The 22,591-nt window shown below is 40.5% G+C and overlaps 1 protein-coding gene across 6 annotated transcripts in view; it reads left to right on the forward strand.

The window, feature by feature from the left end:
* The window catches only part of LOC124062865 (MICOS complex subunit mic25a-like), a 65,853-nt gene that overhangs the window by 33,526 nt on the left and 9,736 nt on the right, over positions 1 to 22,591 (forward strand). For all 6 annotated transcript variants that reach the window (XM_046395900.1, XM_046395899.1, XM_046395898.1 and 3 more), the window contains 2 exons: positions 4,421 to 4,491; positions 14,461 to 14,596. In XM_046395900.1, the coding sequence (XP_046251856.1) occupies positions 4,421 to 4,491; positions 14,461 to 14,596 (207 nt within the window). The remainder of the gene's footprint in view (positions 1 to 4,420; positions 4,492 to 14,460; positions 14,597 to 22,591) is intronic.

Consider the following 22,591-nt stretch of genomic DNA (forward strand, 5'->3'; position numbering starts at 1 on the left):
CCATCCACCAGCTGGTCACAATTAACTCACACACACACGTGCGTGCCACATTAGACATATTAAAGGCAACAATGTTTGTATATCATGTCAACCAATCAAATGCAGTCAGTGGTTGCAGAGTTGCTGTATTTCGAACAGATCATGTAGTAGAGGAGGGTCAGAGCCTTTGAGCATTTTATATTTTATTTACATTTGTGTCTTGTGTATGCAAAAAGTTCAGAAGATAATGTTTGTCCAGTGATGATTATTAAATTGGCTTTTTATCCAGAATATTTAATATTTATTTGTACAAGTGCTCTAATGTTCTCAAGGTATGCATAATTACATCTCGCCTGTATCCATAGAATTATATTTGTGTAAAAAATTTAATTTTAATTTAATGAGTAATTTTGATCCATTATTACTAATTATCCATTATTACTAAGATATCTATGTTCAGTAATTCTATCAGTTTTTCCAACCTTAATAGTGTCCTTAGGGGAGCTGTACACTGATTTTGAAAAAGAAGATGTCTTGGCAATCTGCCAGAGTTAAAAACTAAGACATGATTAATCAAGGTATTATGTGATTCCTTTTATAGCACCTTTTACCTTCTTGCATGTATGTGCAACACGGTCAAAGTTAAGCTGATGTGCCTCTTGCATACATGCTACTATTATGGCGGCAATAGTGAGAAAAGCACACTGTTGTCAGCGGGGATCTTCTGATATTTGTGCAGAATGGTAAGTCTTGTGACAAGCATGTTTCACGAAGAGGAACAGCCTTCTTGATTTAAAAGGAAATGTAGATCTGCAGCACCTGCCAAGCTGCATCTGCAGGCAGCGACACTGAGAAAGATGGTACAAGAAGACAGGAGTGGTGGCAGATATGTTTGAATTTTATTCTTATCTGGGGTTTTATTGCATAGCAAAATCTCATAACTATTTTGCAGCATCATCTGTCGTGGCAAATACAGTTCACTAGTGTGAGGGAGCTCAGGTTGTCACAGAGGATAGTGACAGAGCGATGAATGGAGGACAGTGACTGCAGATAAGGCTACAGTCTGAAATGTGTATAGTGGTAAAGAAGCTTTAATGGATAGAAAAGAAGGAGTGAAAGAAAACTGTTGAGCAGCAGGAGGAGGGGGATGGTGGCAGTTCACTGCCAGTTAAAGTAAGACACTTCATATGCCATCCTCTGGATAAGAAAAACAACATACACCCCTTAAGTCGCTGCTGTCACCATGGCAACTGGTGATGCCACACATATTCACGCACTTTGTCTCTTTGAATAAGGTAAAAAAATAATAATAAAAGAATAATAATTCCTCAATGAAATTTACTTTGATGGCATGAATTTGTATTTTTCAGTTTTTCTATACAAAATTGGTACATTAAATACTGGAACCGATCCAGTACGATGGAAAGTGAATAAAGCACCAATGCTAGAAATGTAGTTGTGACACTAAACTTGCAGGATTTACTCTGTGTTCTCAGCAAGCAACATTTCCTGCCCTAGCTTACTGTCTGTCAGTCTCCATGATGTATTGCTCCATGGCCTTGAGACCCGATGCACTGTCAATGCATTGAGCCTGAAGCATGCATACTCCATTTAGCCACACATACACTGGTATTTATAAAAGCTAAGATGCGTGGTGTACCTTTGACTGTATATGACAAGGTGGAAATTTACAAAGGAAAGTGAAGTAGAAAGCATAAACATTTAGTTTTGAAAAATTACTTTTATAACTATGCTAACTTTTTAAAATTTTATATACACCAGAGTTATCATTTTGTTGTGTTAGTTGGTGTGTTTGATTGATAAAAGCACTATAAACTAAATTATTGGTTTCATCTCTGATGTGTAATGGTGGTGATGGAGGGCTCGGCGGTACAGGTGGATGTGATGAATTAGTCCTGTGGGCATTGCAAATAGCCACAGATGTGTCAGCGGCTCTGGCATTATTGTGGAACCTTGCTGATGTGACACAAATGGTAAAATTGTGCTGCTTCTTTGTCCTTATTTTCACTGACAGGTCTAATGAGTGGTAGAGTGGGCAGATGTATTGGTATGCAAATGTGTCATTAAGGGTATGTGTATGTTCGTTTATGGCGAACTGTGAGTGGAAATCAGCCTTGTGCACATGCACCATCTTTCACAGTGTATGAAATGTATGTGTAGAATATGCATACTGTATATTTACAGTATTTCTGTCTCTGTGCCACTAGTTGTAGCTATGAACATGCATCTGACTGCTGAATGAGACTGTGTAATATTAATCAAAGTAAATGTTTTAGATCGGAAAAGCGCTAATGAGGGTACACTGAGGCACGATGTCAAAGGTGTAATGAAATGAAATATGCGACTCTTACGCTATCATTTGTCCATACCAGCCTGTATGAAAAGGTTCTCTTTCAGTTCATTAAGTCCCTGCAGGCATCTGAAGGCATCAGGGCAGATAAGTTGATCTTCAGCCTCTGATAATAGATGTGCTGCACTCCATGCTCATGGGACTGGCCGGTTATAACTTGTTTTTCTGCTTTTTTATGTGGAAGACCACAGCAGTACCTACCACTTTGTGCCATTTTTTCCGTTTGTGTGATTTTGGCCCTTTGGGTCAACACTCTTAAGTTTTAATTAATTGAGTTGTTCTTAACTCTTGTGAAACTTTTCTCTCTGTGTACACTTACACTATTTGGACTCAATGGTGTGCCTTATAGTCCCATCTGTATAACTGAATTTGCATTGGTAGTCATCCCACTTTTATTATTAGTTCAGTGTTGGTTGTGGCATGCAACACAACTGTGTGTGTTAGACAGTCCCTCAGCAAAATAACTTGCCATAATTAGGAAGCCATGGCACGAAGAGGACTACTTCTGTGGCCTGACACACCACCTAGTTATGGTTACTCACTCAGTACCCATTGCTTTGCCCCTAAGAGGAACGCTTTGTAGAATGGAAATGTTCTTTCTGCAATCATAAGCCATGCATAGGCTTGTGTAATCCCCTTTTAACACCCCTGTGAGAGCAATACAGTGTACAGCTGTCACAGGCAGGACTCCTTTTATATCTCACATACCTTCTTACATGTGCCCATACACAGATTTGTTATACACAGAGCCCTATCCAACCCTAGTAGTCAAGGCAGATTGTTTACACCAAAAAATCAGAGTTCATGAATCTCTCTCCCTCTTCCCTCTTTCTCCCTCTCTGTTTTCTTGCCTTTTACCTTCATGCCTTCTGCTTCTCCCCTGTCTTTATTTTTCTCTTACCTCCCTTCTTGCTTTTTCACTCTTTTCTTTTTCCCATCATCCTTCCCTCCCCAGCTGGTACAGTTTGCTGGTTAAACATTTGGGGTGGGGTTGCCTGGCGCTGGAAGGCCTAAGGAGGATCAGCAGAGGAAGGGCTGCAGTTGTTGTGGATTAGCTGCTTGTTTTATCATAATACCACTGCCTGCTTGCCTGAGGTTTGGTGCTCACCAGGCAAGCTGCAAAGTCAGAAATCACTATTTCTTAAAAAATGTATGAGAAACGCAACTCTTTACTGCTGAGCTTTAGTTTTGCTAAAAGAGGCAGGACTGGCAAAGCCTTCCTATGAACTTTTCCATCATGTTGCACATTTTGTGTTAAAATGATGTCAGTGAAAGACAAAGACAAAGGCGAAAAGGAAGCTGCAATAGATGAGGGAACGAGAAAGATGAGGGAATGAAGTACATTGAGAAAAAAAATGATTCAGTGGGGACAAAGTATGAACCAATGAAATATGAGAAGAATGTGAGAAAGAATAAGAGACAGAAGGCTGGGATTCTTTAAAAAAATCTGTGATGGATATAGTAGTTACTATGTTACTAAGTTACTATGCCACAAAGTCTCAAAAGTGAATCAAAAATTCAGTTAAATGAGAAGAGCGATCCAACATTTGTCTGTTAGCTATTAGGCTACTCCCAGTCCGTGGTGTGCTTAGCTTAGCATAAAGACAAGAAAACAGCTAATCAAGCTTTATCAGAGAAAAACATGCAGATTTCTTTTTTTTGTTTTTAATGGTGTTGAAATATTTCTACATGCAGCTGTTGAGTCTCCATAACCCAAGCACATTTCCTCTTGCAAATGTTATTTTTATATATTTCACCTGATCTTTTTGGTTTTCAGACATATGCTGTGCTGTAAATAGGTCTCTCCATGCCCTTTATAAATGGCTCTTTTTTTTCTTTTACTCATGGCCAACCATGAGACACCGCTTTTGTGGTTTTGAGTCCTTTTTTTTGCTTCTCAGATGTTGCATTGCACAAAACTGGTCAAAAAGGTGTACTGCATGAAGCCACTGCCCAAATCTGATTTATTATGTCCATATGGAAACAGCTTGCACTTACAACACAAAGGAAAAGAAGAAGAAAATAAAAGGTTCAACAATACTTTCTGTTTATGTCCTTGTATGTCCTTAGAACTTGGAAAGATACGAACAGAGCAAGGAGCAATTTCACCAAGCTGCCTCCAAGATGGAAGAAAGCGTGAGGTGAGACACACACACACACACAATCACATATTCACAATCAAATTTGCCTTTCTAATAGTGAGGAAATGTTATTCCCTGGAACCTCTGACACACACACCCACACAGCAGACTAATAAGCAGCGATAGATAGTGATCTGCACTTTTACTCAATTTTTAGCCAGTTTAATCTATACATTCTCTTAGAGAACGCCTCACTAGTGTGATAATTGTTTTAATTGGCTGCTTTAATTAAACTGAATTCAACAATACCAAATTTCATCATGCTCACTTCTCATTGTGGACTTGTAATGAGCCGCAGTCAGGGAAAAGGTGACCAGTTATTGCCACTGCACTCTGTAAAAGACCCTGCTGAAATTCACATTAGAGACCAGGCCTCAACATGCTGTTACATATTGTGTCACACCAGTAAGAGGCTTTAGTTTGTGACCAGCTTTTTGTTGTTGTGTATTGCATGATTTTCAGCTCATTTCAATTACAAATGATTCATTTAAAGCTTTGTTTTAATTTAAGTGAGACAGATGTTGAGGTAGGCCAGTTCTCGTCTTGTCTTGTGTTCTACCGCTTATCTGGGTCCAGGTCACAGGGGCAACAGTCTCAGCAGGGAAGCCCTGACTGTCCTGTCCCCAGCCACTTCCATCAGCTTGTCCAGTGAGACATTAAGGTGTTATCAGGCCAGTTGGGAGATGTAGACCCTACATTGTGTCCTGGGTCTGCCCCAAGGTCTCCTGTCAGATGGACATGCCTGAAACAACTCCCCACAGGGATGTCCGTAAGGCATCCTGACCAGATGCCTGAACCACCTCAAATGGCTCCTCTGGACACAGAAGACAACAGGTCATCCATCCCATATTCCTGGAGAACCCTCCAGAGGATACTTAGAGGGACACAGTCGTAAACCCTTTTCAAGTCAAAGTCATGTAGTCTACATGTATTTTGGTTGGGCAAACTCTTGCCCCCTCCAGCACTCTCCAGGTCCGTTAGGTCTATCTGGCATCCTTCCCCACCGCCTGATCCAGCTTACCACCAGGTGGTAATTAGTTTACAGCTCTGCTCCTCTCTTCACCAGGGTGTCCAGGACATACGGCCGCAGATCTGATGACATGACTACAAAGTCAGTCACAGACCTGCGACCTAGGGTATCCTGGTGCCAAGTGCACTTATGGACACAATTACTAGCACAGAAGTCCAGTAATTGAACATCTCCATGACCAACCAGTAATCAGACTGCAAAAGTCCATGCCTTTGTCTGTCTGCACAATCCACACTACAAAAGGCCCCTTTGACTCCTGCTGCGGGTGGTGGGCCCACAGGAGGTCAGACCCATGTCCGTACTTCGGACTGGTCCCGGCCAGGCCCCATGGGTGAAGGCAAGGACACTATGTGCTCACCCATGGGCTCCTGGAGCCTTGAAGAATCTGTCTTCTCCTATCCAAAGGTGTGTGAGTGAAGCCAGGACTCCAGGGTGGGGGCCCCGACAATATAGCTCCTGGGCGCTCAGACCCCTCCACCACGGTAAGGTGGAAGTTCAAGAAGGGGCAGATAGCAGTTACAAATGATGCACAGTTCACAGTGATATCAGCAGGGGGAATACGTTCATTAGGAATTCTTCCCTAAGAAGAGCAGATGCCACAAATAGAGTGCTGTGGATGTACTGTACAGCTCCCAGTAGCCGACAGCAGTCTGAAGGTGTACTGAAAGCATGACATGACTTGTTAAGAAGATGGATGGTCAGTCAGTTCTGCCTGGATAACTACTAAAAAAATGAACTGAAAACTGAATAGAGAATAACCTGCTGACTACACATTCACGCCGAAGTCTGATGATAACACACACACACTCATATTGTGCCAGCCCTCCCTATAGTTATGGTAATACAGCCCTTCCATGGTAATCTGGAGTGACTGAATGCTGTTATCAGCAGCTTAGGAATATGAGACCCCCATTACAGTCAGATTTAACAAGAGTGCCAACATGTTTTTGATCTATGCTGATGCTGAAGACCAGGTGATCTCACCTCTGGGAAATGCTGTACAGTAATTCCCCTAATCCTTGCACATTGGGATGGTGTGTGTGTGCGCGCATATGCGCGTGTGTGTGGGGACAAAGAAGAAAGGTATTCTAAATCCATGAGTATCTTATCAGAGAAGATAAAACAGTCTGGACTTCCTGCATGATGCTACCCTATGGTCAATTATATACTGCTATTAAAGGAAAGTGGATTATTCTTGCATTCTTTCTGTAATCTTGTCTAACCCTAACCTCCGGGAAATGTAGTGGTCTTACTGTAATAAGTGGATTAAGGTGACAGGATAAGACTGTCTGTATGTCACAATATGCAAACTAAATAGGGTGCACTTGACGTGGACCATTGTGGCCTAATGAATAGTTTGATAGTGTGTAGCACTGCCCAAGCTGTAATTGTCTTAATGTGCTGTTGTGGACAGTTACATGTCCAGTTAGTTTCTTAGCTCATAATTAAAATGAATAAGTAGGACATAGGCTCTGTAGTGTTGGAATTAATTTCATTTTTTAAATGAATTGTAACAGATTTGAACATTCTGTCCTCAGATAGTTGAACTGAATGCATCACTGTTTCCTTACACCTAAGTGGTGTAGCTCTCATACTTTTCAGCAAACTTTCACTAGCTGTTTGACCTTTTATTTGAAGTTAAAAGCCTTGGAGAATCTGTCTTCTCCTATCCAAAGGTGTGTGAGTGAAGTCCATGTCAAGTTCATATGTACAGGGTTTCTCCCAGGAAACTAAAGCACCCAGATCTCACCTCATGATCATTTTGTCTTAGTAGATGGTGGCACATGCAGCACCCAGCCACAATCAGTACTTACGTAGCATTTGCTGTTTGAAATAGCAAATAGTAAAAGTAACACACATATTTACATGTATGAAAGAGCTGGTGGAAGTGGCCGGGGAGAGGAGGGTCTGGACGTCCTTGTTGAGACTGCTGCCCCTGCACCCCATATAATTGGATGATAAAGAAATGAAACAAAATGAAGCGCATATATTGTGAACTGGATTTGAGCGATTATCATATCCGGTATTTAGCATTTTTCTGATTATTGGAATCAGTGGGGTTTTTTATTTTTTATACAATTGCTGATAAAATAGATTAGAATAGATTTAAAAATTCAGTACTTTGACTTTGATGAAGCATCCAACTTGACTTGAAAAAGCCTCTGACTTCACTATTTGTGTCATTCTGTGTTCAGTATAAGTATAAGTTCTGTATAAGTGTGTGTATAGATGCCTGTATGTGTATACAGTATATGTGTGATGTGTTAATCCACAGTTTAATCCTAGGAGCAAAAAGGGGCCTTTGGCTGGCAGCATTTTGAGGTTTTTATGGAACCACTGTGTGTGTGTGTATGTGTGTGTGGGAGAGAGAAAGAGAGAGGTGATACAAAGAGCAAGAAAGACTGTGGCCTGTAGCACTCAGAAATGTCAAACTCAATGGAGCATGACAAAACAGCCCCAATAACCTTCCTCGTTCTCTCTCTTTCCATTTGCTTTGCTTTTTCATTTTTTTTCCACACTGTGTAAGTTCACTGCACACCATCTCTGTCTTTATCCTTTATTTTGAAATGAATGTTTCTTTGTCATATGTCTTTGTCATATTTAATAACTGATATTAATATTTGATCTAATTGATAATAAATGCAAAATTAACTATTAATCAAAATTAACTAAATGACTGCATATATATATATATATAATAGCAGATGGATCTACCTAGCTGTGGGATTACGAACTGAGTGTAAAAGACATGAGGATGGAAACAGTTGTCTTTTTAGTTTCCATACATTTTGTGTGTGAGAGAGTGAGAGAGACAGCCTCCTCTTCAGAGCTGAAAGGAATAGAATGAGAGCAAGGCGGAGACAGACAGGGCTAGATACCCACATCAGACAGCTCAGGTCAGTCTCTGAGGCTTTTAACAAGGCCCACTGTCTATTACAGTAGTGGTCCAACTAGCCTTAATAGTCAGCCTTTGTCAGATCCTCCCAGCCTGTGTCAGAGGATACCAGCCTATGGAGATCACTTGGTGATAAGGCTGGAAACATTGACATGGCCAGAGTCCAAGTGTTAAAATAGTCTCCTTGGTAATTGTTGTTGTCCTTTAAGAGAAAAGCCAACCAAAAAAAAGGTATCCATCAGTATCGTCAGGGACATGTTGCAGTGAAAGTAGAGATGGATAATGAGATGAATTCCCTTTTTGAAGTGAAGTATGGGTGCCATTTGCAGTACTGTATGATATATTGTATACATCAACCAATGAGGAGCAGACATTAAATCAAAAATCAAATCTATTTTCAATGAACATATTTTTAAAACTAGAAGAGGGGTGGTCATGGATGGTGCATTTATTATAAATGATGTGGGATAAGGGTATTTAAGATCTGATTTGTACTATAGGAGCATTTCATATCTGGCAATGCCAGAAAATATTGTATTTTACTATGTTTTTCCACAGTGTGTCAGACTGTTGTGGGAAGCAGACTGTTTATTTCTTTAGAACTTTTCTAAGCAACAAAATAACATCAGTGCAAAAAAAAAAATATTTTAAGGTCACAGAAATGTATTTGTGGAAACTATGTATATTCATTGGAGCCACTGTGGAAACCAGAAAGATAAACAGCATTGGAAAAGGAGTGTCAAACGTGAGAGGTTATTGAGTGGGATGACATTCTCTAGCTTCACTTCAGTGGTTTATGAGAGACAAAGTGAAGTGTGTATAGAGGACCCTGTCTTCGTGGTTGCGGTGGTGGTACAAATGGAGAGATGGGTGAGGACAAGGGAAGGAGTGTGGAGATACAAAATAGGTGAGAAGAGGATGTGTGCCCTCAGTCAATTGAAAACATGTCAGGGTGCAGGTGCATACAAGCTACAAGCAAGAGATAAGAGGCAACTCTGTCTCTCTAGCTGCTTTCCTTTTCACCTCTCCTGCCCCGTTTCTCTCCTGTTATCATCTTTCTTTTTCTCTTTACTTCACCACTGCCCCCAGTATTAATCAAGGCGGTAATGGTAAAGCAGTCTGTTAAGGAATTCGGAACCTCTGATATGTCAAATGCCATTTCCTGCCTCAGTAGATAAGGATGGACCTGTTTACCTCACTCTCCTCCCTACAGAGAATCAAGGTTCTTCAGGGAGAATGAGAATCGTTCTACAGGAGGGATTAAACATCAAAGGACTCATCCAATTTTAAGCAAATTAATGAAATGTTGCAAAGCAATGCTAAATAAGTACATTTCTATTAGCTGGATTCAAGCTGAAGACTTTAAAGAATTAGATGTTTCAGGAAATGAATTTTGCAGAGTTAGATGATTGATGCCACTGTCATGTAGGTACACTAAATATGAAGCTTCAGCCATGAGATTATAGCTAGTCTTTAGGCTAAGCCAAGACAGTCCCCTGCTGGCTATGTGTTTACCTTAAAGGCATGCAAATAAGCATATTTCCTAAAATGTTGAACAGTCTTATCTTTCCACTTTGATCTTGAATTGAATGCAGTTGATTCCATCTACCTGAGCATTTCACACATCCAAATACTGTATGAAAACAAGTCTATAAGACTATCTCTATCATCAGAGTCACCTGTGGCTTGGCCTATGTATGCCATATTATATTATATTCCCTGTACAAAATGCCCATATACCCAAGTAATGCAAGAAAAAATTATAGAGAGAAGTGTAGCAGCAGCAACAACAGAAGCCTCACTGACAGGAGGGATTAGAGAAGGAATCCACCAGAGTTGGAGGGGGAGAAGTAGAGGAGAATGTTAAACAGAATATCAAACATGATGTTAATTCTGACAGTGTAGGCTCAAGTTGTTCAGGGCTAAGAGAACAAAATGCCTAGGTTTAATGGTTGCTGATGTGAGTGTGATGCCTGGCCTGAGGAAAGTGTAGTAACTGAATATGCAGAACTTTTTACTTCTCAGAGAAAGACGGCTCTTACTGGTCTTTTTCATTTCTTCTTTTGATGCAGCCATAAACTTGTTCTTTGAATGTCTTGTCTGGGTGTTATGTCTGATGTTTTGTTTGTTCTATTACCCTTGTAATAGAATATTTTTATTCAGCTTTATTTTGTCTAGTTGGAAAAGCAAATATGAACTATTGAAGGGCTCAGCAATAAAGATTGCCCACTCCCTCAGTTAAATATCAGGCTAGTGAATTTTGCAACTAAGTTGTTCCTTTGTGAAAGCGGTAAAAAAGGAATTTAATACGTTTTCCCAAGCTGATGATGGATGTACCTTAGGAGTTGACCATCTAGTTTTTTTTCTCATCTCTGTTGAGAGTTGCACCTGCTCAGTGCCAATAGCCACTCATGAGAAAATGGTTTAGGGTAAAGACGGACATAAGGTGAAAGACAAGCAAACATTTTAATTATCGTGGAGTTTAATTATGTTGACAATGTGAAACTCAAAATGTATGTGCTCAACTTGCTGCAACTTTGAGAGCAAGGCAGATAAGATTAAACAGATAAGTCTGTTGTTATTTGATGATAGAACAATTTATATATGAGCGAGTAGATATATTAGACCCATTTGCCCAACTGCCAATTGAAAAGAATGTCATGAATGCCAAAACTAAGTGAAGCCAGCATGGAGCCCACATTGTTATTAACTGCATGAAGAAATATGATTTAGTTTCAGAGAGAAACAGACAGAACAGTTGACAATATGGGTCAGAAGAATATATCTAGGATGTCGGCAGCTAAAAAGTTGAAAAGATAAAGGTAGGAGCTTAAGCCTACACATAACAGTGTAAAAGTGTACAACCTTTAGTCGTGAAAATACTCTGGCTCTACACAATGTTTTCCCCCGCTTTCTCCCTGACGTCCATCTTCCTTTCCACTCTCCCTTTATTTTCACATCCGCCTGGGTGAATTAAGGATTTATTGCAACCAAACCAAAGTTATTGATTGTTGGAGCAGTGGAAAGATGAGCCAAATTGGTTTTTGTTCATGCAGTCTTTGGTCCAGTCTTGACATTGAAAACATACAGTTGTGTCAAGCCGACATGGGAATAAGAGGACTTATTCACATGATACACTATATTCATAACATGTCAAAACCTCTAATACAACATATGCCCAGTGTATCGGCGCCAAAGCAAGATGTGGTAGGCTTTTGCTGAAATTGTGTTGTAGCCCTCAAGCCAGTCATAATATTGGATTCTTCTCATTTTTCCTCCTTGGGCACCACTTCTTGTGAGATGTTAACAAGATTTTCTAATTAGCTGCCTGAAACAAAGCAGAGATACCAGTGTTTTGTAGTTGACAGGATAGAAATAAAATGGCTTGTAGGACAAACAATGCGTCATATGTATAGCCAAGGCCATTAAGAAAAACACAAAAACATCACTCTAACTCAGAGACGAGCATGGTTTAGAGGCGATAAAAGCATCTTCCTTATCAGTCTCGTAGCTTTGCCAGAGGCTTTTGTAGTTGGTGGTGTGTTTCGTGTCCATTTTCCAATTCTTCTCCTTTCATTTCTCTCCCTCTCTTTGTCTCAGTAAGCTGGTCTGCGTGGTCTAGAAGTCTTGAGGCCTCTGTGTTCCGTCCGCCTCCGCCTTCGCTGCCGGAGATTAAAAATAATGGGCAGCACCATTAATTAAGGAACTAATCTAACTGTTTATGTTTTGTCATATTTGCCGCTCATGGATGCGTAGAGAGCTCCCCCAAAGATGTCTGCTCCCACACACATTAAAATGTCTTTGCAGCACACACACACACACACACATTAAAATGCTTTCAAAGCGTGCGCACACACACACACACACACAGTCCCATTAACAACAACAACCCCATACATGGCTCAGCGGGCTGTCAGGGATGCTGCTTTACCTCATTCCAGCTATAAAGCCAAATCGTCGTGTCCCCCCCGTCTTTTTTTTCTCTCCTTCTCTTTCTGTATGCTTATTTATTTATTTTTCAAAGCGGCCCAGTAAATATTGTTGATTTAAGACCTCACCTTCAATTTGATGTAGCATGTGGACAGAGCTTTAGCTTTTGCTGCGGCTGAACCAATTTTCTGCTTCAAGCGCCTTTAATAAACCATGCAGCGATATCAGGAGCCTTTGGCTTCTCTGATGAAGGCCATTTATTTCAAATTAAAGGAGAGTTCCTTATCTTTGGTGGCCTCAAACGTAGAGAGAGATAAAGATGGCGCGCCTTGGTGTCGTCCTCTCTGTCGTTAATGTGATGAGAGAAAAGGAGGGGGTAAGTAAGTACGGGAGAAGTAAGAAGGAGACCGAGTTGGTGAGAAGACAGAAACTAAAAGTGGAAGGAGACAGATTAAATAGGCAAATTAAAGCATTGGAGGTAGAGGTGAAGAGAGGAAGAGAAATTCTGAGGGAGCTCCAATGGATGCTTCATTCCTTCCCTTTCATCTTTTTATCTCACTTCCTTTTTATGTTTTTTTCTCCATCTCTGTTCATTTTCCTGTTTAACCTCTATCACCCATGCTCACATAATATCAGTCACTCCATCCGTGATACTGTTGATAAAGTGTGTATTGTGCCTGTGTGGATACGGATATGCTTTAACTGAAACGCTGGGGTCAGCTGTCTTCTATGAATCAAAGCTGAAAAGAATCTTTCATTTGGCTTTCAATTAAATCTGGTGTTAAATGCTCCTCACAGACAAAGTGTGTATACAGGGGCATAGTGTAGAGGAGATCGGAACGTTGGGTGTTAGGTGTGTGATCATGCTTTCATGTTTATGTTGTACTACAAAGTGTGTGTGGGTGTGTACATATGTGCATGTGCCTTTCTATACCTGCGTGGGCATGCGTAACTCGCTTGTCTCCGCTTCAATCAGTCAGAATCCATTACAGTGAGGCACCCAGGCAGCAAGCCTGTCATAGTTAACAATCATACGGATAGACACGCAAAGACCAATTATAATACAGCCCACATATCAAATTGAGCACGGCTGATTCAATCTCTCAAAGCACACTTTTCAGCTGTATTTTATCAGAATGATCCTACCCACTCAATTAAGTGTGATTTAGCGCTAATTGCATGATTTGCAGTGAAGCACGTTCTGTACTCACCAGCGGTTGTCAAGTGAGTTGCACTGGGTGAGGTTGTTAATTGTTTTTCATCTTTGTCTTGCCTCATATCTTCAGACCTCTTCTTTCTTCAAAGTTTGTTTTTCCTATATTTTGATTTTTTACTTTTCTGTGAAGCACATGAAGTGAACATGTATATTTTTCTTTATTTAATTACTTAATGTTCTGTTAGGACTAGGTGGTAGAGATTATGTATATACTACACCAAAATTAGAAACAATGTTCCCAACAACTTAACTTAAGTATATTCACAACAGTCTGCAAATAATCAAATCAGGCTAGCTAAACCTATGCTAATACCGTTTCTTAAGTTAAACATGCAAGATTAGATTTGCTTGCCACACTTTGGGGCAACCGAAACAAACTGCGAAGTTACACATCCGGTAATTATGGAGCAATGTTTTCATTCATTTGGAGTTATGTGTGTGGCCACCTGATGAATGTAAGTCCTTATACTCGCCCTCCTATTAGCTGTTTCTGGTCCTCACTAACTCCCAAGGAGAATAATTGGCTCCTCAGCCGCTAAAAGTTCCTCTTCAGTGAGTCTCTGACCTCATCTGCTGAACAGGAAGTATATGGATGATATTTAGAGCTAGCCTGTTGTTGCTAAACCTGACCAGTGAGAGTGAACCAAAACACTGTTGAAAAGAACGAGCTGAAGTTCATCACCACGAGCGACTTTCAGAATCAGTAGGTTTGACATATGGTCTAATGTTCAGTCTTTAGATGTTGATGCTCATCAGTTGCTCAATGTCATTGATGTTTTTTCTCCAGTCTTCAATATTTTACTGCAGGCCCAAATGTACACTGTCAGTGATAAAGAACTCACTCCATTCATAAGTCGTCTCCTTTTTTATTTATATCTCTGTCTTTGTCTTTTGCAGGTCTCACAACACAGACCCGGTGTGTCCTGGCCTGCAGGCTCAGATTCTATCCTGTTACAGGGAGAACAGAAACCAGACTCTAAGGTGTTCAGACCTGGCCAAAGAATACTTGCAGTGCATTGATGCTGCAAAGAAGGTGAGAGCTTTCTTAAATCTGGAAAGAATTCGAAAGGTTTAAAAAGATTTGAAGGAATCCAGATTACAACAATTTTGTCAGTACTCCCATTAAGCTTAAAAACAATCCTAGATCATACATTAAGATTCAGTTTCCAGAGCCATGTCAGTGGCAATCTTCAGGCAATATTAATACTAATTTTCTTGACATGAACCCTCAAAGAAGAAAGGGTTAAGAGAAGTTCGTGACGTAACAGTCGAGCCTGACTGGTGGCTTTTGAAGTTCACCATTGAAAGATGTGTTGTCTTTTCCACAGCAACATTCTGTCTGATGTAAAAGAAAGAAATTGGTTTCTTTTTATGTTCTCAAGATTATTCTGGGGTAGTTAAGGACAAAAAAAGTCTGATTGATAGCATTTTGAGTGCCGTCACTTTGGGTTTTTGCACAGAGAAAAATCTTGTCATTAGAAGCAGCTTTCAGAGTGAATGTCTGATGTAAAAGTACGAAATCCAAGTTCTCCAGCGCTACCAAACTTGTTTTCCTACCAATACTGAAAATGACACCTTTTCAAAGGCAAAAACATTCTATGAAATAAGTCTTCAGTGACAGTTCAGCTTGTCACTGCAGCCTTCACATTTTTGGTTCTAATTTTAAGTAGCTTACAGGCGCAAAGTCATTTAAAGTAAGTGAAAAAGAAGGTAAAGCAAAAATTTGACATTTTCTGGCTGAGGCACATTAACAGTGCCACTATTTTATTAATATTTGAACTGAAGACTTGAAATTAAAAAGTTAGACAGTTGATTTGTACTAAACAAAACTGGATTGTCCAGTCAGGTGCAGTAATGCCTACAGTCCTATCACCAGTGCAGGAGAGCAGAATTCTCGCCATGCAGACTGTAGACCTTTGCATTTAAGTAAATTTAACTGTCTGTGAAATGTAAGTGTCTGCAAAATTTGGAGCAGACCTAATTGTCAGTTACATTGTGTTTTTTAACATTAATCTGTGAGAGTTGTTTGAGACCAAGACAGAACAAATGCTGGCACATGCGGTGCCCTGAATGTGGCAGAAGGCAGGACATGTTTATTAGAAAATACTGCTAAATGTATTGATGTATTGAATATATGGTTAAATAATTTAAAAGGATTGTGATTATTTATACTTTTCATTTTACCTCCAATAAGTTTTGAAAAAACAAGTTTTTATTTTAGCTCATTTTATTTTCCAAAGAAGAGTAAAATAAACAACGTTTTAATTTTTAACTTTAGCAGCTAGTGCAGTAAAGGGAAAACCATCTCAATAGTTTGTTTTGTTTTACATTCCATTTAAAAAGTGTTTAGCATTGCTTTTGTATTCATTTATATTTTTGTTAGTTATGGTGCCCCCTAGCTGAAGGAGGAATCTACAGGCAATTTTGATGATTGAAGTTCCATGCACTTTGTATTAGAATTGTCTGTGAGCAGTGAAGACAGATTATAAACAATGTATTCACTCAGTCAATATATCTTGCCTCTTGCTCTTTGTCACTCTTTTGTATTTTATCATAAGAACCACTACTAACACATGCACTCAGTGAAATCTAGCCTTTCGACTTTTGTTTCCAGCATTCCACATTCCTCAGTTGGATTCACAGCTGTATTATTCAAAAGAAAATGCAAGTCTCAAGTCTGTGCTTCGCCACAGCATTTTTTTAAGTTGCAAAACACAGAAAGTTGGAGAGAAAATGTGAAGATGAGGAGGAGGTAGGAGGGGCTGGAGGACATAATGCTGGAAGCTTGCCCTTCCAAAGTTTGTACAGTAGAGGCATTTGAAGGTGTAGCTGCTCATCATGCACCCGAACAGCGTATTACCCTGCCTAATGCTGCTCTCTGCTCACATCTCCACTGTGTTGCTCAGGGGCTCCGAGGCTTCCCCTGGCATATAGTAATACAGCATGTGATAATCAGCTTGCTGCAACTTGATTCCTCTGCTCTTATACTGTGTTTGTGTGTGTGTGTTTGTGTGTGTGTGTGTGTTTGTGCACCTTCAACAGCATCTGTAGCTTTGTAACTGTCTTGCATGAAACCCATGCAGACACAACCGTACTTTAATATACATAAAGCTAAACCTACGTTGTGTTGTTGTATTTCTATACTTATGAGAACCAAATGTCCTCACAGGGACTGGCGTGGTGTGTGTGTGTGTGTGTGTGTGTGTGTGTGTGAGAGAGAGTGAGTGAAAGCCTCTTCCTCATATTAGTTGGTGTGAGATAACAAGGAGTGAAGTGAAGACTCTTTGAAGACTGTCTTTAAAAGAACACAGCAGATCATTCACAATGTGTGTGTGTGTGTTTATGTGTGTGTGTGTGTGTGTGTGTGTGTGTGTGTGTGTGTGTGTGGTGCATGAATAGCTTGCTACATTTCAGTCTGCTTTAACTTGCACATCAAGGTCTTGCCTCTTGATTAGTCCCTGAGGCATCTCCCTGACTTTCAGCCCGTCAGTTTGAAAGTTTATAAAGTTCTTCCTCCATTTCGAGCCTTTAAAAGCCGTCACTGTTAGTTTGGTTATCACTGATAACTTTTTCTTCCTGTGCAGTAGACGCTGTGTAGGCTGTGGATGCACTAAATGTAACTACACAGCGTGGGGGGAAAAAAACAAACAAAAAACATTGCTGCTTATCCTGTTGAGCTTATGATGTTTGAAAACAAAATAACCTTTTCACAGAAGTGATCAGTGCGGGATTTATAACCAGTAAGTTATTGAGAATTATTACATTGTGGTGAAGCGTTTCTGTTTAAACCGGTTTAGCAGTTCTAGCCTTTACGGCACTAGTTGCCCAGGAAAGTTACTGACCAAATGCATGCGTCACAAATTGTTTCACGTGATGCAGCGCAGTCAATCAAATCTGTAAGCACTGTGATTCGAGTCAGTGAGCGAGGTAGATAAACCCACAAGAGGGTCCTCCTCATGCTTGAGGGGCTGCATGGTGTACACCTCACAGCACGAGGGTTCCAGGTTTCTGTGTGGGGTTTGCATCCTCCCTGTGCCTCACAGGGGCACATTGGGGATAAATGCCATTGTTTTGACAAATATACTGTGTATTTAATTTAAGCCAAGCATTATTTCCCCTCTCTTCTTTGTAATAAATATTAAGCTACTGCATCCCATGGAAAGTGAGTGTGCTGTGAGCTTGAGGAAAATTTATTTTCTGTTTTCGCATTTCTTTCGTTTTTCAAATTGTAAATGTTTTTGGAGTGGCCGGCAAGCGAGACCACTGCTTATTTAGTTAATCAAAGTTCAGAATGAATTGATATAAGGACGCGGGGGAAGACAGCACAGATGATGAGTTTTCATTCCTGAGTGAAAAGGACTTCATTGGAACTGAATCTGCTCCAGTTCTTGTCTTGGTCTTCCCAGGCTCACAGAAGCAGCTGTGATGTGTTTTGATCACTGTCACAGCGGGTCAGAGGACCAGCCTGCATATCACAGACGTCTTCCTGCTGGGTTACGCTACCATCTTTATGTGTGCGTGTGGACATGTGCGTACGTTTGATGGCAAATGATCCCACAGAGCCTGCAGAGACGGAGCAGACAACCTCGAGTCATTATCCTCTGGGAGGCTGCTACATGTACCACATGCACAGTGTCCGCACACTCGGTGGGATTCTCTATTCATTTATCTGCACTCACAGATGCACATACATACACAACACACACACACATGTGTTCGTCTATATGCCTGGTGGGACTTTGAGGTCATTTAGGACTCTGGCTCTGATGCTGATCAGTGTCGGAAGCTCGGCTCACAGAGGAGAGAGGAGCGAAAGAGAAAATGGCATGAAAAAAGGTGGAAAAGACATTTGGAAATGTGAGGATTTTTAAAATCTGAGCAGAGATGTACAGGACAGACCAATGTCAAGGGTGAAATGGAGAGGAAAAAAGAGATCGTGAAGGATCAAGAAGGAGTTAAACAGCAAAGGTGATTTTGAAAAACACTGAGAGAAGTGCTGTTGAAGCAGCTCGTCCAATCACAGATGCATGTGGAGCTAAGACAAGGTCAGGATCTGGCTGGCTGCAAGTTGAGACCTCTGAAACTTTAAATGCCGTTATTTTCCCCTTCAGCAAGGCCAGCTACTGAGGCACACACACACACACACATTCACATGTACAGTATGTATCCGGAGTCCAGCTGTGGAGTACACACATAGCAGGCTTTGGGTCTAATACCCAGAGAATTCAGTCTAAAGTTAAAAGCTGCCTGTCAGACTGGAGAGAGAGAGAAACACAGTGAAACAGAAGTGGAATCAGAGACTGCAGCAAAACCTAAAGCAAAAAAGTTTAGAGAGTGCTGAGAAGCAGCGGAGTGATTTAGGAAGCGATTTGGAAACACTTCTGCTTTTGTGCGTCTGTATATTTTCCCCTGCCTTGATACATCTCCATACTCACGTTTTCCACGTCGTGCTATCGTTTCTGGGTTTTTTTTTCTGTGATTTTGGAAATACAAAAACACAATATAGAATAAGCTAATAGATATTTTCTGATTGTGTTATTTTTAAACTAAAGTACAATATGCGTGCTTAAATCTTTATCGGTCAGTTATTGGTGGTCTCCAAACTGATCATGCAGCCGCATTGTGAGTATTTGTAAGAAACGAGGAACATTTGCAAAAGGGCATTCTGAAGTTCAGTCGAGGCTAATATGAGGATTCCACAGTTAGCCAGCTGATTTATTTATTTTTTTATTGTACAGTGGTTTTCGTTTCTGCCTACAGGAATATCTCCTTGTAGATGTGTCATCCCCTGTAGGTTGATTATTCAAACAGTCATTCAAGAAGCCGATCCGTGCTCTTGTCAACGAACAGCATGCTTGACTGCTCTCAGCTCCAGTGCTTAAACGCTAATAATGTAGGCTAAACTCATTTCAAAAGCAGATGCTGGCACCACTTCATCTGCTGCTGTCCAGTGTGGTCAACATTTGGGTTGACAGCACTTTCAGCAGAGACATTCTACATTGCCTGCTAAGATTTTAGAATTGAACCATGACCAGGACTCTTCTTTATCTGACTGTGGCTGATGCTGAGTTTAGTGAGGGGTCGCTGCTCTGGGCTGGACTGAAGTGTAACTGTTTAGTGAAATAGATTTTTACTGGTTGTAAGTGAGGTATGCTGAAGAAAAACATCAATAATAATACTGCATATTTATACGTATATATGCTCAATGGATTGTCATGTGGCGGCACGGTGGTGCAGTGGTTATCACTGACGCCTCATAGCAAGAGGGTTCCAGGTTCGAATCCCGGTCTGGGCCCTTCTGTGTGGAGTTTGCATGTTCTCCCTGTGCCTGCGTGGGTTTTCTCCGGGTTCTCCGGCTTCCTCCCACAATACCAAAAACATGCACATTAGGTTAATTGGCTACTCTAAATTGCCCCTCGGTGTGAGTGTGAGAGTGTGTGGTTGTCTGTCTTTGTGTGTTGGCCCTGCGATTGACTGGCGACCAGTCCAGGGTGTACCCCGCCTCTCGCCCGTAGTCAGCTGGGATAGGCTCCAGCTCCCCTGCGACCCTGACGGATGAGCGGTATAGAAAATGGATGGATGGATGGATGGATTGTCATGTGGCATAAGACAGTGAATAAAGTAAAAAGGAAATTATCCCTATTCCTTGTTGTGTGCACATGCCACAATAAGAAACTACTCAGAAATGTATATTTATCTGCCTTACTGATTATTACTAAATCAGATTGTTTTAATCTGGCTGCTCAAATGTTCTTGGCGAGCCGTCCAAGTTGTTGAAGTCGTCAGTCCCTGGCTGCTGAGGGAGGGAGCATAGAGGTGGGAGGACTTGCAGATGAGATGTCAGATTTGTCAGATGTTCTCTGAAACTACCCAGTGCATTAAGATTGACTGTCCTTCTCCTGATTGAGGGGCATTAATTTGCACTTTTAATTCTCCTTTCTTGTGCTTAGCTAATAATTTAGGTTGTTGTACCATTCAGTCCCTGACAGTCATGCCACCGGGGGCTACAGGTAGGTACAATAGTGGGTAGGAGGTTTGACTGATGACATGTCATGTCTGCTGTTCATCAGTGGCCACTTTGCAGTTTAATAACTACTGTGTTAAGACGGAGCTTTTCTCAGAATGACAGAATTTGCACATGAATCCTTCACATTTAAAATCTACTTTATTTTTTAGGTAGTAAAGTCTTATTAGAACCAGTAGGTTTTTAGGAGGAGGTTTTAAATCGTAAATTTCATTTCATTGTTTTTCAATGATTCAAAACATTCACTGCTGCATTCTGTGTGACAGAAAACCTATATGTCGTACCTAAGTACTACACTGCATTACAGTGAGAGACGTTTGCCATTCTGTCCATCTCATTCATGTTAACAGGAGGATGGACAAAACATTGGAGCAGTTCAGTATCTTGGTTAATGCGGAGGAGCTGTCTGTGCACCAACAGAGGGATGGTATAGCAGTTTTTCGAGCACTGTTGTGATTCCAAATGGCCCAGCCCCATTGTGCAGGAGACTGTGTGCTTTGTCTGAGGCATGTTAAGTGTGCAAGTGTGATTCCCTGTGGACAGCACACCAGAAGATAAGGGGAAAGAGAAAATAGTTTCATCAAGTTTTGATAAGTCCATTCTCAAAGAAAAACCCTATTGACAATACTGATATACCGATAATAAATCTGTATCTCTTGCTGATCTGAATGCACGCCAACTTTGGCAAAGCCACTGAATCACAGCGGTATAAAACCTAATATTGATTTCTTTTTTCTTTTACCTTCGGTTTTATTGTTGATTGAACAGGAGTCATGCCGGTACAAAGATCACAGCGGCTCAGCTACTCTGCTGACAGATAACAATATAGACAAACAAAATGAAGAAGAGTACAAAGAGAAGACTGTGGACAAAGAATTGTGTTGAAGAACTAAAAAGACTTGCTGTACATGTACAGAGACCTGCAGACTGCTGTACATAGGGGGCGTTAAAGCATGACAAGAGTGCACAGTGAAAGAAGAAACAACTAAAAGAGAAAGCTAAGATTAAATGTTAACAGGGAAGATCTGGAGATCGCTTGAAGCGAAACAAATAATGGAACGGACTTCCTCCTGAGTCGATATGAAAGAGAAAAAAATGAATGAGAGTTTAAAAAAGGAGAGACAAATCCAGTGATGAGGACTGATGGAGACTGATGGAGAAAATTAACCAGAGAAATGAATGATAGAAAAAAATCTAAACAAAGCACGGGGAGGAGGAAAAAGAGTTGTGGTCGAAAGTATAATGGCGATTGCTGTGAGGGGAGAAAATGTTGAAGAGGAGGACATGTACATGGAGAGGGGGGTTATAGAGGAAGGGTTAGAGATGGACAGAGGATGGAAATATGCAGAGCGAGAAGGAGGTTGCAGGCCCCTCAGCAGTCATCACTAATGAAGAAGAATGAGGGGCTTCCACTGCTCTCTGGACCCAATACTGACCACGCACACACACACACACACATAGAAAGTTTCACACATTTTCACCTAAGAACATACTCTTCAATTTTTGACACAAAATTTATGAAGCGAACTAGTAGTGGAACTCCACATTCACCTCATTTCAATGCGTGAATAAATATTACAAAGTGTCTTGTGTCTTTCTTTAAACCAGGCCTAATTAAGGAATAGAGTTTCTCTCGGTTTTTATATTTGTTCTGGGAGAAAATGTGTCATATTAAAAACTCAGGCACTGAAGTTTCACACTAAGCTTCTAAATAACTGTAGGTTGCTTTAATTGGGGCTAAAGTCTGGCAGTGTTTTTTATATCCTCTTTCAAAGTGTAGAACTTTTCTACAAAGTTGATGCACCATAGAGCAGATAGCAACTTTTATCCTATTTGTGACTCTGTGCTTAAACCAGCGTGCCCACTTTAGGAAACTGAAATGAAACTTGGAAGTAAAAAAAAAAAAAACAAAAAGAAATGTAAATTTTAACAAATTGTTCAGTAGAGTTTTTATTTTCTTTTCTTTTTTTCTTTTTTTTTTTGCAAAGGTGTTAAATTGATTTG

The sequence above is a fragment of the Scatophagus argus genome, chromosome 8 (genome assembly GCF_020382885.2).
Source record: "Scatophagus argus isolate fScaArg1 chromosome 8, fScaArg1.pri, whole genome shotgun sequence".
Classification (NCBI taxonomy): Eukaryota; Metazoa; Chordata; class Actinopteri; family Scatophagidae; genus Scatophagus; species Scatophagus argus.